The sequence below is a fragment of the Phragmites australis genome, chromosome 4 (assembly GCF_958298935.1).
Source record: "Phragmites australis chromosome 4, lpPhrAust1.1, whole genome shotgun sequence".
Lineage (NCBI taxonomy): Eukaryota > Viridiplantae > Streptophyta > Magnoliopsida > Poales > Poaceae > Phragmites > Phragmites australis.
The window spans coordinates 47,026,533-47,042,962 of record NC_084924.1 but is presented as its reverse complement, the minus strand read 5'-3'; the positions used below and the strand labels follow the sequence as shown (position 1 = coordinate 47,042,962).

The 16,430-nt window shown below is 43.2% G+C and overlaps 2 protein-coding genes and 1 pseudogene across 2 annotated transcripts; 1 reads left to right on the top strand and 2 right to left on the bottom strand.

Annotated features, from left to right (window-relative positions):
• The first annotated feature begins 163 nt into the window (after positions 1–163).
• On the top strand, positions 164–3,050 carry LOC133914875 (uncharacterized; annotated as a pseudogene).
• Positions 3,051–4,599: 1,549 nt separating this feature from the next.
• Positions 4,600–9,294, bottom strand: LOC133916906 (cell division control protein 48 homolog E). Its single transcript, XM_062360794.1, has 9 exons — positions 9,139–9,294; positions 8,854–9,016; positions 7,533–7,761; positions 6,430–7,196; positions 6,107–6,328; positions 5,949–6,020; positions 5,587–5,868; positions 5,156–5,515; positions 4,600–5,068 (listed from the first exon to the last, which is right to left on the bottom strand). The coding sequence occupies exons 1-9, from the start codon at positions 9,171–9,173 to the stop codon at positions 4,769–4,771; spliced, it is 2,430 nt and encodes an 809-aa protein (XP_062216778.1). The 5' UTR covers positions 9,174–9,294; the 3' UTR covers positions 4,600–4,768.
• An 850-nt stretch (positions 9,295–10,144) lies between these two features.
• On the bottom strand, positions 10,145–15,098 carry LOC133916905 (ras-related protein RABF1-like). Its single transcript, XM_062360793.1, has 8 exons — positions 14,874–15,098; positions 14,292–14,368; positions 12,169–12,252; positions 11,947–12,041; positions 11,639–11,744; positions 11,181–11,270; positions 11,009–11,095; positions 10,145–10,465 (listed from the first exon to the last, which is right to left on the bottom strand). Exons 1-8 carry the CDS (start codon positions 14,896–14,898, stop codon positions 10,427–10,429), a joined length of 603 nt encoding a protein of 200 aa, XP_062216777.1. The 5' UTR covers positions 14,899–15,098; the 3' UTR covers positions 10,145–10,426.
• Between the last annotated feature and the right edge of the window lie 1,332 nt (positions 15,099–16,430).

Below are 16,430 nucleotides of genomic sequence, written 5' to 3'. Positions count from 1 at the left end.
TAACCACAGACAGACCACCAACTAGTACTAAGAATCACTACTTGCTTGCCGCCCCAAAGCATCACGAACAACCCCATGGATCTACTGGGACTCATCCTTGGCGGCGGCTTCCTTGACCGTGGATCCGATCCTGGACTCCCCGAACATCTGTCGGGTCCTGAGGATGGCGCTCTCGCTGGCGGCGCGGAGCTTGCTCTTGATGCTGGCCCACATCATCCAAGCCGGCTGGGTCCCCTGGCACCGCTCGGCCTCCCTTATCGCCTCCTCCTTGTCCATCACGAACACTCCGAGGGAAGCGAAAAACTGGCTTGATCTCTGTAGAGAAAAGATCAGGCTAAGGAACCAGGAGAATATGTTGCTGCTGCTATGGTGATGGCGAGGAGGGGAGGGGCTGTGTGTATCTATAGGCGGTGCTTCCTTGAGCAGAAAGACGAGCTCCGGGCGTGGACGGAAAGAAGAGAAGGGAAAGCGTGGATTAGGGGAAAAGAAAGAAAAACGAGGGAGATCAAGGAAACCGCGCGATATGAATGAAACTCTCGGATTGTGGAAGAAGTAGCAAGGCCCACTTTAAGAACGATTCATTTTGATCGAACCATACTTAGTTAAGGTCCGTTTATATTAGAGCGTAGCAATGTCGCAGGAATTTTGAATGAATTGCATTCGCGAACATTTCAGTCGTGGCGATTTTGTTGTAACTGGTTCTCATGATCGCTCTATTTGTCGCTGGGATGTACTGAAGAACAACTGTTCATTGAGGTATTCTATGATTAATAGGCTTGCATGGAGTTTATTGTTGAATATTTGCTTCAAATCATATTCCAGTAGTTTTTTCAATCTCCCCATAGATTGCATTTTCACCCCCAAATCTCCAATAAACCGCAGGAAGAGAAGGAGAAAAGGTTGGAAGAAACTTTTGAGGCTGATTTCGACAATGATACTGAGCATAGATATGGGCAGAAAGATGATACTCCTGATGAAGGTTCTGTGGGTGTTCCTGGTAGGAAAACAAAAGAGACAATAACTTCTGCTGATGCAATTATGGATGCACTTGACACTGCTGAGGAAGAACTAAAACGCCTCAATCAGCACAAGGTAGTAAACCCACACATTACACCTGGTTCCACCCAGTAATGTATTATTAATTAATGAAGAGTCACCTTAACGGAAGATTTTCTTGATCTGTATGTTTTCCAGTTTTCAGGAAGAGCAAAAGAATGGGAAAGGAGCTAACTTTCAACCTAATGTAATAATTCAAGGGCATTCACCCTCAGATTATGTTCTGAACGTAGTTTCAAACATCCGCCCAAATGACCTGGAACAGGCCCTCCTGGTATGTTCTTCTGTGATGGACTGCTTAACTGCCTTAGTTTCTCTTGCCCACATTTCTTATGAGTTCCATTTAAAAACAGTGTTCATGTCAGTTAATGTAGCAAAAAACAAAAAAACGTGGTTCCCTGTAAAATACACTGTATATAATGTTCTGATCCTGTCTCTTCCCTTCCTGTGTGTTTCTCTTCGAAATTCATCTCATACAGTTGAGTGTGCTAAATGTACAAAACAGAACATCGTTGATGCATCAGTTTTCATTCATTGCCTTCTTTAACTAAAAAAATCAATTTATTATGCTCTGTTCCCAGAATAAATCTAAGTCCCTTTAAATTTGAGATCATAGTCATACAGGCAAAGAGGAGTTTAGCTGTGTTTAATCATAAAATTTATTTTTATGACGATGATTTTCTTTTCTTTACCATCAATTATCATTTGATGGCATATTCATGTATTTTTTAAATCTTTGGAGCAGTCATTGCCATTCTCAGACTCGCTAAAGCTCATGTCTTACTTGAAGGAGTGGTCTCTGATTTCTTCAAAGGTAAAATAATTTTTTATATGTAATCTTGATCGCTATGTTATGTCAAAAAAAATTACTTGCTAGCTTTCTCAATTTCCACTCCCATTTCCGCATCAAATATTTCTGGCTGATTATTGTAGCTTGTGAATGTTGTGTCACCACCATGTCTCTGTCAAAACATTTTTCCTTCTCCTTTGAAGTCCCACCTTCCCAACTCATCACATTATATTGCATATTTCTGCTGTCCTCCATGAGATGTGAGTGGTGGTTTCTGTCCTAGGGATCCAGAACATAGATGCCATCATGTGATTTGTTGTATTGCACAATGGCTATGTTTACACAAGTTTCTCTAGTTATAAAGTTAATTGTTACACTACTTACCAAGGTTGTGCCACCTACAATCAGCAAATACGATTGTTATCTGTTCTTATTTTTCCTTGGAAAAACCATGTTGATCAATTGTAGTTTGGTATGCTTTACTGTGTCGCAACTTACAACATTCCAATTTCCCCTTTTCTATAGCATCATCTGCAAAAATACTGATTTCTGCTATAAGCTTGCAGGTTGAGCTTGTTTGTAGGGTATGCTTAGTGCTCCTTCAGACACATCATAATCAATTAACTACAATGCCAGCTGCGAGATCCTTGTTGACAGAACTGAAGGATGTTCTTTACTGTAGAGTAAAGGTAACTTTTGATCTCTTTAAAATTCGAATAGACAGCTTTGCAGCAATCTGATCGTATATCTGTTTTACTTTTATCCCCCAGGAATCTAAGGATACTATAGGTTTCAACCTTGCTGCAATGGATCATTTGAAAGTACGGTGCTCCTTATCCTCTCGAAATTTTGCACAACTAGGTATTTGACATCAGCTGATACATTTTTTTTTTTTGTGTCCATCTTTTAGGAATCGTTGGCGTTGAGATCAGATGCACCTTTCCGTGATGCGAAGGCAAAACTCATGGAAATCAGGCAGGGGCAATCAAAACGGTCAGATAGGTCCGATGGGAATTGGGAAGGATGAGAGAAGGAAAAGGAAGAGAAAGAAAGCGTCCGGTGAAAGTTGAGCCTTGGGCAAGTGCAAAGCACTTAATTTTGGTTCGCTCTAGCTTTGTAAGCTATACACTGTAGCAACGTGCTCATTTCCTTCGTACACGAGCGTGACAGAATTTTTGATAGATGAGTAATCAGAAAGTGTTTTTCCACATGTGTATTAGATCGAGACGCGTTGGTAATTTTACATGTGACCATATGCGCTTCGTTGGGACGCTAGAGAATACGAAAATTCAAAAGGAAATAGGCCCACATTAGTGTGAGTACACTCAGGTGAAATCGGCCGGCCACTACTCAAATTGGCGGCAAAATAGCGATACAAGTGTACGAGATTACGTGCCCCTGTCTATGTATATGTAGCAGCAGGTATCCATGTCCACTAGTATGGCAGCAGTATTTAAACCAAAGCGCTCGCGATAATTCAGTATCTATCTACTACTTCGAAGAACGTATATCGCCATGCGCAGGCCATGCTAAACGGTGCCCAGCTTCCAGCTCGGCGCCATTGATGACTTCTCGAGAAGGAACAGGTGAGCAATTTCTAACACTTGCAGGTCCACGGTGCTAAACGGATGCATCAATCCCGTAGGAAAATCAGGTTTGTTGGGCCAACTCCGGCTGGCCTCAGCGTCTTCGTTCCGGAGCATCCGGCAATACTCATCAAAGCGCAGGTCAGTGATGCCACTAGCCCGCTTTGCGCAGTGACACAAGCCATGCAACTTGCCGCCGAAGCGGTCAGGCTTCTCGACCTTCATCGTGTCACCTCTCACTGACAGCCTGACACGCAACAGATCCGATGGCACGGCCGAGACACTCGAGGCTTCCTCTATTTGCAGCCATCATCGCTGCCAACTCGGGTCGTCTCCATGAAGTCATCCAGGAGTCGTCTAGATAGGGAGAAGCATAATCAGGATAGCACAAAACTCGTCTAGATAGGGAGACCTCACTCTGGTGGCCACCTGATGCTCTTACCTGGTGCTGGACCTGTGGATGATGATCAGGCGCCACAGGAGGAGGATGACGTCCCTGTTACGGTTAATGATCAATTTGCAACTGCAATTAACAGTTATTGTTGTCCGTTGGGGAGGAATGTCTCCCAATACACACACACACAAAATCAAACAATGCAATGAGAATGAATGATTCGATCTCATATTCGACTTTCTACTGTCCAATTACTTTTCTACTCTAAACATTCCCCAACTAATTACTTGCTCCTTTCGGTGGACTTGCGCGTGGTTGATGGTATCTGTTTCCTTAAATACGCTAGTTTCTTTTTGGTTCTGCTGGTTTTTAATTCGTTTGGAATGTTAAAAACTTATGTTGCGCCAGTCTAGGCGATGGTCTGTAACATCGTTTATGTCTGTTACCAACATCTATCCTCTTCGTTGCTGGGATTCCGTTATTCTGTCATGAAAATAGGGTTCCCCGTATTCAAAAACAAACTCTTCAAACAATCTCGTCAGACCATGCCGCCAATGTGTACTGATGTCCACAGCATGTAAGTAGAATTTTGTAAAACCTTCTTTAGGGGTAGCATTACTCCTCCAACATGCTCAATGGAGGAAATTTTCCCTCATCTCGTATTCTGTTTTAACTTAACAAACTCTGAGCCAAGTATGTATGCAATGGTAATTTTTTTCCCTCGATATGGTGTGTCATCTCGGCTGCACATGAAGACACCAGAAACCCAGCCAAGCATTCAACTCCACGATAAGAATATACAAAGTTGATGTGATTTTCGGTACATCCCAAAATATTGACGTAGAAATTAGTATACCGTCGTCCCGTGTCTCACATAAAGTCTAGCATAGCATAATAAGTACAATATAGCGAAGGAAAGCACTTAGGTTATGGAGCAGGGCTTTAATTATATAAGTCATCATCGTCAGCTGCAGCCGCAGCGGACGCGAAGGGGTCGGCCGCAGCGCCAGTGCTTGCCGCCGCCAGCTGGTCAGGGAACCGGAACTCGCTGCCGAACCCACGAGATTGCTGCAGAGTCTGGGCGAAGGCCTGGTACTTGCGGATGTCGGCGTCACTCACGCTCCGGCGCGCATACTTCATCGACTCCTCGAAGTGAGAAGCCTTGATCTCAGCAATGTCGTCCGCCTCATCTTCCTCCATGGCCTCAGGGCTGTCCTTCCTCCGCCTCTCCCTTTCAATGTCCTGAAATCAAAATCAATCTTTCCGTTAGCAAACAAGTACAAGAAAGAACCGATACTGCAAAGCAATTCTGAGCAGAAACGATGGTACCTTTTCGATGTTCTCCCTGATGGCATACTTGCACGAGCGTTGGCAGATTTCTGTGATATCTGCACCGCTAAACCCCTGGGTGTATTTGGCAAGAGCATTCAAGTCAACATCCTTAGCAACAGGAGACTTCCTGAGGCAGGCTTTGAAGATTGAGAACCGGGATTGCTCGTCAGGCAGAGGAATGTAGATCAGCTGATCAAGTCGTCCTGGCCTAAGCAAGGCGGGGTCAATGATGTCTGGCCTGTTAGTGGCACCGATAATGAAAACAGTCTTCTTGGCATTCATGCCATCCATCTCAGTCAGCAGCTGGTTCAACACCCTATCAGCCGCACCTCCGGCATCACCAACGCTGCTTCCTCTCTGAAATACATAAAAGTTTGTCAGCCATAATATTTGCAAGTCGTGTCTGTGCATGAGGAGAGGGATGATACCTGAGTAGCAATGGAGTCAAGCTCATCGAAGAAGAGGACGCATGGAGCAGATTGCCTAGCCTTGTCAAAAATCTCGCGTACATTGGCCTCACTCTCACCAAACCACATGGTAAGCAGCTCAGGTCCCTTCACACTAATGAAGTTCGCCTGGCATTCATTAGCAATTGCCTTGGCCAACAAAGTCTTACCACAGCCAGGAGGGCCATAAAACAGAACACCTTTTGAAGGAGACATGCCAAACTTTTCGAACTTCTCTGGATGCTCCACCGGATATTGGACAGTCTGCACGAATTTGAAGTTTGTAAACAAACGATAACTAAGAAACTATTCGATAGCAGAAACAAAATATGAGCCCAAAATACCTCCTGGAGCTCCCTCTTGACATTCTCCAGACCACCAATATCATCCCAAGAGACATTAGGTACTTCAACAACCTGAATCCAAAAGCTCAAGGTAAGCCTCCAAAACAAGTACAAATTCAATACAATATACAAAAGAGATTACTCCTAGAGATACTCACAGTTTCACGGAGAGCAGACGGGTTGCTTATCCCAAGTGCAGTCTTGAAATGGTCATTTGTGACAGCCATGGAGTTCAGTATCTCGGCATCTATGGTCTCATCCTCAAGATCTATAATATCCATCTTCTCACGAATGCACTGGAGAGCAGCCTCAGTACAAAGGGCAGCAAGATCCGCACCGACGTAACCATGGGTATCCTTCGCAATGTGCTCCAAGTCAACCTGCAACAGAATTGAATTGTAATTGAGATAGGACTTTGAAACTGGAGAAATTATATTACCAGGCCACCTTGTTCATACGATTATCAGTAAAAGTCACTTACATCTTCAGCCAGCTTCATGTTTTTAGTGTGAATCCGGAGAACCTCAAGGCGCCCAACTTCATCAGGAACTCCAATGTCAATCTCACGGTCAAACCTACCAAATCTTCTGAGAGCAGGATCAATACTGTTTGGACGGTTTGTAGCACCCATAACAATAACATGAGCACGAGACTTGAGGCCATCCATAAGAGTCAAGAGCTGTGAAACAATACGCCTTTCAACTTCTCCATGGGTCTTCTCTCTCTTAGGTGCTATGGAATCTAACTCATCAATGAAAATGATGGATGGTGCATTCTTCTCAGCCTCTTCAAATGCCTTTCTGAGATTGCTCTCACTTTCTCCTGCTAGCTTTGACATAATTTCTGGTCCATTGATCAGAAAGAAGAATGCACCTGTTTCATTGGCTACAGCTCTAGCGATAAGGGTCTTGCCAGAGCCAGGTGGTCCATACAGAAGTATGCCCTTTGGTGGCTTCACACCAATAGACTTGAAAAGCTGGGGATGACGCAGTGGAAGTTCAACCAACTCTCTGATTTGGGCCATCTGCTTTCTAACCCCTCCAACATCATCATAGCCAACCTCATCAAGCCTTTCCTCATCCTCCCTCTTAACAGGCTCTCCCTCACAGAATATCTCCGTATCTGGTGCAACGATACAATACTCTGCAGGGTCGGTCTCTATAACTTTGAATTCAACACTTCTCATACCACCCCTGACGAGGAAAAGGTCTCCTTTTCTCAAAGGACGATAGGCTTCAAGGAAGTACGCTGAAAGGTTCAAGACAGACAATGTTAGCAAAAGAAAAAAAATATACACATTAAAGTAGACTAGCAATTGCGAAAAAATGTAGCATGCCTAGTAGTCCCACCAATGCAGAACTGAACCTTAGTACTCATAAAGATTATCTTTCAACATACATATAGCTATAAAAAAAGCAGCCTCGATGGGACAATCTTTTGAGACAGGGTCATTTTAGAAGTTAAATTATCAGGGTCCATATGACTAAAAAGTTCTTTAAAAAAAATAACCCAACATGCCAAAATAAATTTATCTGACCAAAATACTCTGTAAGAAAGAATAAGCAAGTGATAAAGAAATCTCACGTTTCAAGAAGGCATCAAACAAGTTGCCAGTAATGCCTTCAACTGTGTCATCAATTGGAAGTATGTGCACACGCTTCCCGTATTTGACATCTGGGCATTGATGGACAGAAATCACATCACCAAGTCGCACCCTCAAGTTCTTCCTGACGACCTTGTTCATCCGGATCTTTGGCTCCTCACACGTGTCATCAGCAAGCACAATGCAGATTGTGTCTTTTCTCTTCTTACCCTGTAATGAAGAGATCCAGAATGTCAGCAGTCAAGAATGAAGTGGTAGTTGCCACATCTTATCTCATACCAGGGTCTGCGGGTAAAAGAGTTACCACATAGGGGGATTAAAGAGTATTATCCATAACAAGTAAGAAATAACTGCAACACTGAGAATTGGGAAACATTACAGCTCTAGATAAAAAATAAATGGCTAGAAACCAAACAAAAGGAGTTGGAAGTACAACAACTCCAATCTGATAGAAGTTTAATACCTTCAGCTACTACAGCAAGAAACGAGAGAAGTATAAAGTTATTGACGCCCAACTAAATTAATTTAAGAATAGGTGTCTCCCAATTAATTAAATTCGAAGTATAAATTTATTGACACCCAACTAAATTAATTTAAGAATAGGTGTCTTCCAATTAATTAAATTTGAGAATAGAAAAAGTTATTGGAACACAGTTATCAACCTGCCATTTATACAGTCTGCTCGACCTCATAGCATCATAGAAAAAGTATGGCCCATCATGCAATTGCATAGTGCAATGTACAATAGCTATCACTGGTGAACAGAAATAACAAAATAAATCTATCTTTACGAACTCCACAGTTAATCACAACGGAAAATTAACAACCTACCCAAAAGCATTGTGGCATACCTAGCAAAATATTGTTTGGTTACTCATATCTAGCAACTGAGTAAAATATCAAGCAGTGATCTATGCAGTAAGTACCACATGGTTACAGGTCGGGAACTCTACCATGTTAAATTCTAGCATCAATGATAAAAAGCATAACTAAAACAAACACGCACTAGATGTCTAAATTTATACCAAAGCCATGCTGTGATTCTACTCACATATCTGAAACAAAACCCTCCGACTAAAACTAGAAGCAAGACCACAACAAAGGTCGAAACTTTAAACCTATAACCGACTAAAATTCCTAAAATCGCCCACCAACCAGTATTCCCCACAGCTAAGCATACGGGAATAACAACATAGTTTCCCCCACGGATTTGAAATATACACGGTAAACAATCACCACAACCCAACACACCGCAATCCAATCCAAACTGAAGAGTAACCGAGGCAAAGGGCTTATCCATACCTTAAGCAGGACAGTGTCGCCGCGGAAGAGCGGGAGCCTCTCCATGGTGTCCGGGTGGAGCGAGACGACGGAGTTGTCGTCATTGGTGGCCTCGTCGACCACCAGCCGGTTCGGCGACTTCTTCCTCTCCAGGATCGCCGTCGAGTAGTCCTTCTTCTCCTTCCTGCTCATCACCCCAACACACAGAGTTAAAAAAAAAAATCACCAAAAAATCCCCCCAAAACCATCTTCTACAACAGATCGAAGCCTTAGGTGCGGGCGGCCAGATCGGGAGAGGATACTCACGGATCGGAGGACGACGGCTCGCCCTGGCTCGCCATGGCGGGCAAATTCGACGAGGCGGTTGGTGCTAGGCCGGCACAGTTCGCGAGACGGCGACAGATATTTGCGGGCGTCTGGACTCTGGAGGCGCAGTGAGGACGGAGCCGAGGGGATTAGGTCGCCTTTATATCTTCTGTCTTGGAGCAGGGGTTCGGCACTTCTCTACGCGTCGGGCTCGGTTCGCGGGTGGCGTGTAGTCTATGACGTGTGGGGCCGAGGAGTCCGCGGTCCACCTGACATGGTGTCCGGCTCGGAGTGTCGGGAGAGGCGGGGCCGTGGCCGACTGCGGTCAGTGGAGTGGCGTGGCGTGCGGGCGGCCGGGCCGATTCGGAAGTGTCCGGAGGGTGACACGGTGCGTGCATGTTGTATTTAGCGAGGGAAGCTTGCCAGGTTGCCTCCGTTGACTAGTTTGGTATCTTGATCCTTAGTTCTTTTAAAAATTATGAGATTTTATTTGTGTTATTTATTTCGTAATGAATAACTAGGTAAATTTTATAGAACTCTATTTAAAAAATTATAAGATTTTATATGTTATTTATTTCATAATCTAATAACTAGGCTAGAGAAAAGAGAGAAAGAGTGAACATATATCAGTATACTATTTATTTCATAATCTGATAACTAAAGCTAGAGAAAAAAAGAAAAAAAAAGTGGAACATATATCATCATATAAGAGAGTTTTTTTTAAGGACAAGATTCTGTTATGTAGAATTTACTTTCAAGGAAATCTTATGATGCAAGGAATGGACTTGACTCCATGAATTGAAGGTAGGCTTCGTTTGCAACATGCAAGTTTTAGAAACATTTGTTTACCACAATTTAACTAAATTTGGGTGAACTCCTGAAATTTATGTAAAGTTCTTGTGTTTCAAACAGGTTAGGCAAAAGGATGTTACCAAATTCCAAAGAACAATTACGGACCTAGCATGTGCACGCAACAGCGCTTGTGGACTTAGCATCACCCGGCAAGTACCTAAAGTTTTGTAACTACCCAAGTATTGGTTTACATGAAATTTGTCCTCTAACATGCCAAATTTGCGCAGCAACTTCGTCGTTAGATTACAAATAGTTGAACCATCTAAGGATATTCAACACAAAAGGTTATCCACGATTAACACAATGAAATAAGCTTTACATGAGCGCCAATCGTCCACACAACGCCCATAAATATGGGCCAACCTGAAATATTACAAGCATTACATGGCGCAAACTAGTATTTGGGTGGCTCTTCGATACACGCCACAAGTGTTTGTCAAGACGCCGTTGGCCTGGGCAACCTCTTTGCAATTTCCTGTCCCAGGAACATGGTCATGTTAGGACGAAGATGTTCACCACAGATACATACTAATATAGCTACAGATTGTAACTGAACAATTAAACATAAGAGAACAATGTGTGAATGGCAAAACAGAGGTGGAATTATTTATGGGAATCACACAAGTGAATTTGCATATCATAACGATATAGCTAAGTGTTGATGGCTAGCTTCGTGCAGTTCCTTAAGTGAAGCTTCTCAGTGCGTGCTCAAAAAAGGGTCAAAAAATGTCCAAATTCACTTAAGTGAAGCTTCTCAGTGCGTGCTCAAAAAAGGGTCAAAAAATGTCCAAATTCACTTAAGTGAAGCTTCTCAGTGCGTGCTCAAAAAAGGGTCAAAAAATGTGGAATTCAAGGCATAATGTGGAATTCAAGGCATCGATGCTTTGTTTGCTCAGCCTGATATATTTTTTAAGTTGAATAAAATTAATAGTTGCCGCTAGGTTCCATCTTCTGCTAGGTATGCTGCTCCTCTTATGTCATGAGAAAACAAATAGGTTTATGTCCTCGCAAAGCATACCTCAAACAGTTGGTTTATATTATCAGCTGTCTTTGCTGACGTCTCAATGAAAAACATATTGTTCTTCTCTGCGTACTCTTGTGCATCCTTCAAAAAGTGTACCATATTGTCAAAATCACATAGCAGCCACTAACTATGTGTCTATCACTTGACAGCGAGCATATATTCTTACCTGGTAAGATACACTTCGATTTTCATGTAGATCAGCCTTATTACCAACCAAAACCATTACAATTCCAGGACTACCATGTTTCTGAAGTTCCTGCAGAATAGGAAAGAAAAAATATAAAGTACTGTATTTAACCTCAAACCAAAAACAGGGTGGAATCCATAATAGAATTTTAGACCACTAAGATTGAATATAATCACTGAGTCAGTTAGTACTGATAAAATAAAATATTCAAGGTGCACTTTCACTTCTAAATTCCAATGTTGCACAGGTATAATTCTTTGAATAGAAGGTGATAATATCCGAGTCAACCCATTTCTAATCTTTCAGCAGTAGTGTCATAGTATAATAGAAACCTTATTATAGCGGAGTTTCAAGCAGACGCACAATCCAATAATAGAGGAATGGGAGGCAAACCAAGCACAAGAACTCAGAAGAGAAGAGAGGTACTGATAGTTTACCTTTACCCAGTATTGTGCTTTGCTAAATGATTCTGGACTGGTTATGTCATAGACAACAATTGCAGCAGCAGCTCCTCTGTAGTAAAGTGGTGCCAAGGCAGCATACCTGAAATTGACTGGTTCTCAATTCTCATGACTTCTTGATTCGGGAAAAAACATGCATGTGTTTGCAAAGAAGGTGGATCAAATGTGCACAGAATACTATCAGAAATCTTCTGACTGCATTACTAGAACTGTGCTGTGAAGTCAACGACATATCAGTTACCCAAAACTAGAAGAAGTACTGGTCTACAGGACCAAATATGTACCTCTCCTGCCCAGCAGTATCCCAAATTTCAAACTTCACTATTGTTGAGTCTTCCAGTGCCAATGTTTGCGATAAAAAAGATGCACCAACAGTTACCTATAATCATTTGAGAAGATAAGTTGGAGAAAGGAAATTCTGCAAGTGAAAGTAATGCATCTAAGATTCTAAGGTGGAGAGTAGCATTTTTCATCAATGGCTCAATAGACTCAAAACAGTAAATCACCTTGGAAGTAGGATCAAACTGACCACGAACATAGCGAAGAACAATGCAGCTTTTCCCAACACCCGAGTCTCCCAGCAATACCAACTATGACATGAAAAGAGCGAAAACATCAAACAAAGTCTCTAATTTAGGTGTTACTAGATAAATCATAACGTGTTGACATGCTTGGTAGGGCCATCAATGCAATGAATGCATTAGCTTTCTAAATCAAGAGTATTCAATAATCCATATGCAACACGTATGTCTCTGCTTCTACTGTCTAGGTTAGCAATATAGCATACTAACAAAAAAAGAATCACGGTCTCAAAATATAGTAGTCACTCATAATAACATTATTGCAATATACTATGTGAGAGATAAGAAAAAGGGAAAACTCCAAATCACTCCATGAACTTCACTTCGATCTTCAAGTTTCACCCTCTACTATTAAACCAGTTATTTAACACCATGAACCTTATAATACCATTCAAATAGCCCCCTACCCCGGTTTCATAAACATACAACGGTATTGCTTATGTGGCAAGATGGGTGAGTGGTTTTGCCTACATGGCAGGGATGCATGGGTGGTTTTGCTTACTAGTGTGCTGATTGGTTTGAAGACAATGATCTGGATGGACGGTCTTGGCTCTAGACTGGTCTATGTCTTGGCCGAGGCGACGGACGGCTGGAACCAGCGACGCAGGCCGGCTTCGGTGGACTGCCGGCGGTGTGAGCACTGCTCCGACCAAGGTAGCACGTGCCTTTGGTGTGCTTGGTTGGAGGTGGCGTGTGAGTGGCCAACGACGTGAGTCCTAGGCGGCCAAGGTGATGCACGTGGCTGTGTTGCTCCGATAGACAGGCAGCACTGGAAGCTACCGGGAGAGGGCCAGAAGGTCCTTAAGAGCTTGCGGGTGCTTGGAATCAAGCTGTGTTGCTATGGATGGGTGTGCATTGGTCGGCCGGCAGAGACGGCATGCACGGGAAATGTCCGACGGCGAGGTTCCAGCTGAACTGAGTTTGAGTAGGTTGTGAATTTTGGAGATGAGATGCTATAGAGGTGCAAGAGGAATTAGACTTTTGTTGTGTGTGCAGCTTGAATTTGGGAGTTGAGACGGGTTGTGCTTCACGTGTAAAAATAGAGGAAGAAGCAAAACAGGGGCAGGGGAATGGAGAAAGGGAAGAAAACAATGGAGCTCACTGTGATGGATGGAGATGAAGTGCAGGAGGAGTAACTGCATTCATGAGCAGCAACGGTTGGTGCGAGTGGCAGAGAGAGCAGCAAGAGCTGGCGAGCAATCCCTGCCAGGTAGGCAAAAACCACTGTCCCACCTTGCCACATAAGCAATACCACTGTATGAAACCGGGGTAGGGGCTATTTGAATGGTATTGTAAGGTTCGGGGTAAATAACTGGTTTAATAGTAGAGGGTGAAATTTGAAGATCGAAGCAAAGTTCAGGGGGTGATTTGGAATTTTCCCTAAGAAAAATGCTGCAGATAATTTGACTGTTAGGAATTGTTGGTACAAATACAAATACACATGGCAATGTGCATGGCATACATCTCATGTGAAAAGCATACAAAACAAGCTGAATGTGGCGCGATGTTGTGGGTTGTACCTTGTAAAAAAAATATCCACATGAAAAACAAGCTGAGTATATACATGAATACATCTATTGCTTGCTGTAGTTAAAATGTTGCCCTAACAGAGTATGTATGCTAAAATGATAGACCACAATTAATTGTTAACTGTCTGATACAGACAGCTAACAACTTGTTTGAGTATATTAGCTATTGCAATATGCAAATTCACTCAGGAAGAGCCCAAATGCCCTTGTCTGAAATGCAAAGTTAAGCAAATGCACAATTTACAGGCAGTGTAATATTATTCAAACCTTGAGTAGATTAGACAAGTTTTAGTGCATAAAGAACACCTTTATGTGCCTTTGAATAGTTAAATTACCCCTACATGGCTACATTATCAAACGTCTTGGCTCTAGCGTATTTGAAAGGTGAACCTAAAGTTACAGTTGGCATGTTGGTACCACAAGCAAAGCCAAGAGAAGCAACCAGAAATAGGAACGGAACATGAGGAATCAACCGTCATTAATATACAAATATAATAAAGAAGGAGATGCTTGGCTAACCTTAGCACGCAAGTCCTTGGAATCAGTGGCAGAAGAGCTATCGTTGTTGATATTGTTCAGTCCTCCTGTACTTCTCGCTGAATGGGGGAAAGAAAACGTCGTGTTTAACAAATGACACAAATCTGGATCTTCTCCTGCTTCAGTTGCAAATTATCCCCACAACGCACATCCATACACAATTGCCGCATACTTTATTTGAAACCTAGTCGTCACATAAATTCTCCAAGAAACATTTCAAATCAGGCTACCCCTTTTTCCATTCTTTACAAACTGTAACATAAAATCTCCAAATTGACTAAACCAACTTAAATAAATCCCTCTTACACTTAGCCGAACTTCATGCACATGGTACTTTTGGTTGCAGCGACCACGCCACTCCAAGGAACTCAATCAATTTACTAAACACAGCTCAAAACCCTACAGGTTCTCTTCAAACGAACAAATTATGTGGACCCAACGACCGGAGATCGAACCCCCATCGGAATCAGGGTTAATCTATCCCTCGATCACAAATCGAAGACCTAATTTAACAACTCTACACCGCATCCTGCAAATTTAACACTCGAGGGAGGGGGCGCGAACCTGGCACGGAGGAGGAGCAACCCATAGCTCACGCTGTCCGCCGGCGTCCGGGTAAGGCACCGGGGCACGAAGGCGGCAAGCGGCGGCCGGCAGGGAGGGGGGAGGGCGGATCGGGCCTTGGCCTGCCTTCGGGTCGCTCGCGGTTCGCCTCGTTGGTCCGTCTGGGCTCTGAGTCTCTGACCTCTCTTGTCTCTTCTGATGCACGCGCGACCGGACGCTTCGCTGCTCGGGGAAAAGCAAGGCAGGTTGTTTGGCACTTCGGCGTGACAGGTCCACTCGTCAGTCACAGATTGGAAATGCGATGCATGTTCATCCGCGATTTTTGGGCCGGCCTGGCTCGCCGGAATGGGCATCGTGCATTTGGGCATGACTAGGCTTGTGATTGCGACGTGTAGTAAGCAGTAAGCACCTTGTGTGTAGTCTGCATGCGTTAGACTATGACTATACACCATGCGTCAGACTAGACTATAAAATAAAATTTGAAACAGTTAATATGAGCAATTAAATATATATTTTTTTAAGACTATACGTATCCACCGAACAGTGTAAGGGCAAATTCGAGCAACAAGTACACGATAGTAGTTTCATATAGTTCACCGAGCTTGCTTACAAGTGCGGTTTTTTTGTCAGTTTTTTAAAAAGAAAATCATCGGTGAAAAACCCAACATTTTTTTTAGAACGCAACCCAGCAGATTGATAAGAAACACAAGATGTCCTACAATTTTCAATCAGACCTGAAAATTACAGAGCCAAGGTGAGTATGACAGCGATGTTTGCAAATTGCAATACATTGTTTTGTCTACTTTGCAACTGCCGACTGTGCTTAGATGTCGAGGGTAGAAGAGTTGGTGATGGAGTTACCGGGCCTCGGCCCAACTATCTGAGGAAAAACTTGCACTACTTTTGTAGCAAGCAACTGGGTGGGCTGGATTCAAAAGATGGGCCGGAAATTCTCCCTTTTGTACTGCTTGTTTCTTCTTTCTTCTCTCTTTGAAGATGCAGAATACACTGCAAGCCCTGCAAACTACAGCAGGCGCTACACTCTTTTTTCCTTTCGATCTCTACTACCTAGTTGCTATCATGCTGTGCGAAACTTCCTGCAGACTTGATGAAACTTCAATGAACTCGTGAAACTTTCTACGATTCATTTGGATGGACGCATTCGTCTCCATGCCTCGATCGCTATCCTCGTGGAACTGAACAATGCAGCCATGCCGGCCCATGCAACCAACCATGCATGTGCGCAAAGCAAGAGAGTCGATTGCAAAGTTGACCTAGCAGCGCCCCTCCCTAAAGCTCTAAAGCCAAAGCTGCCGCTCTGTCTGTAGCGTGCTTGTGCAAGAATGTTTTCCCTTTCTGTGAATCCTATTCTACCTGCATGCAGGAGGATATAGCATGCTTGATACGTCTGAAGAAGTAGAGGACAAGCAAAAGCGGCTCTGAATTTGGCAGCAAGGATGTGAAAATGCCAAGGTAGCGGTGGTCCATGCAGCACGCTTTCTCTTTTGCCTTTCAGAGGGGCTCTAATTTTACTTTCATGTTGGAAAAAAGGAGTAG

Coding starts and splice junctions, on each gene's coding strand:
- LOC133916906 (XM_062360794.1), bottom strand. CDS start 9,173: ATGGCGAGCCAGGGCGAGCCGTCGTCCTCCGATCC. Junction 5,869..5,948: donor TCAAGAGGGAGCTCCAGGAG/GTATTTTGGGCT, acceptor AAATTCGTGCAG/ACTGTCCAATATCCGGTGGA. Junction 5,069..5,155: donor TCAGGGAGAACATCGAAAAG/GTACCATCGTTT, acceptor TTTTGATTTCAG/GACATTGAAAGGGAGAGGCG.
- LOC133916905 (XM_062360793.1), bottom strand. CDS start 14,898: ATGGGTTGCTCCTCCTCCGTGCCAG. Junction 12,253..14,291: donor CCAAGGACTTGCGTGCTAAG/GTTAGCCAAGCA, acceptor TTCATGTCATAG/TTGGTATTGCTGGGAGACTC. Junction 11,271..11,638: donor AAGCACAATACTGGGTAAAG/GTAAACTATCAG, acceptor CCTATTCTGCAG/GAACTTCAGAAACATGGTAG.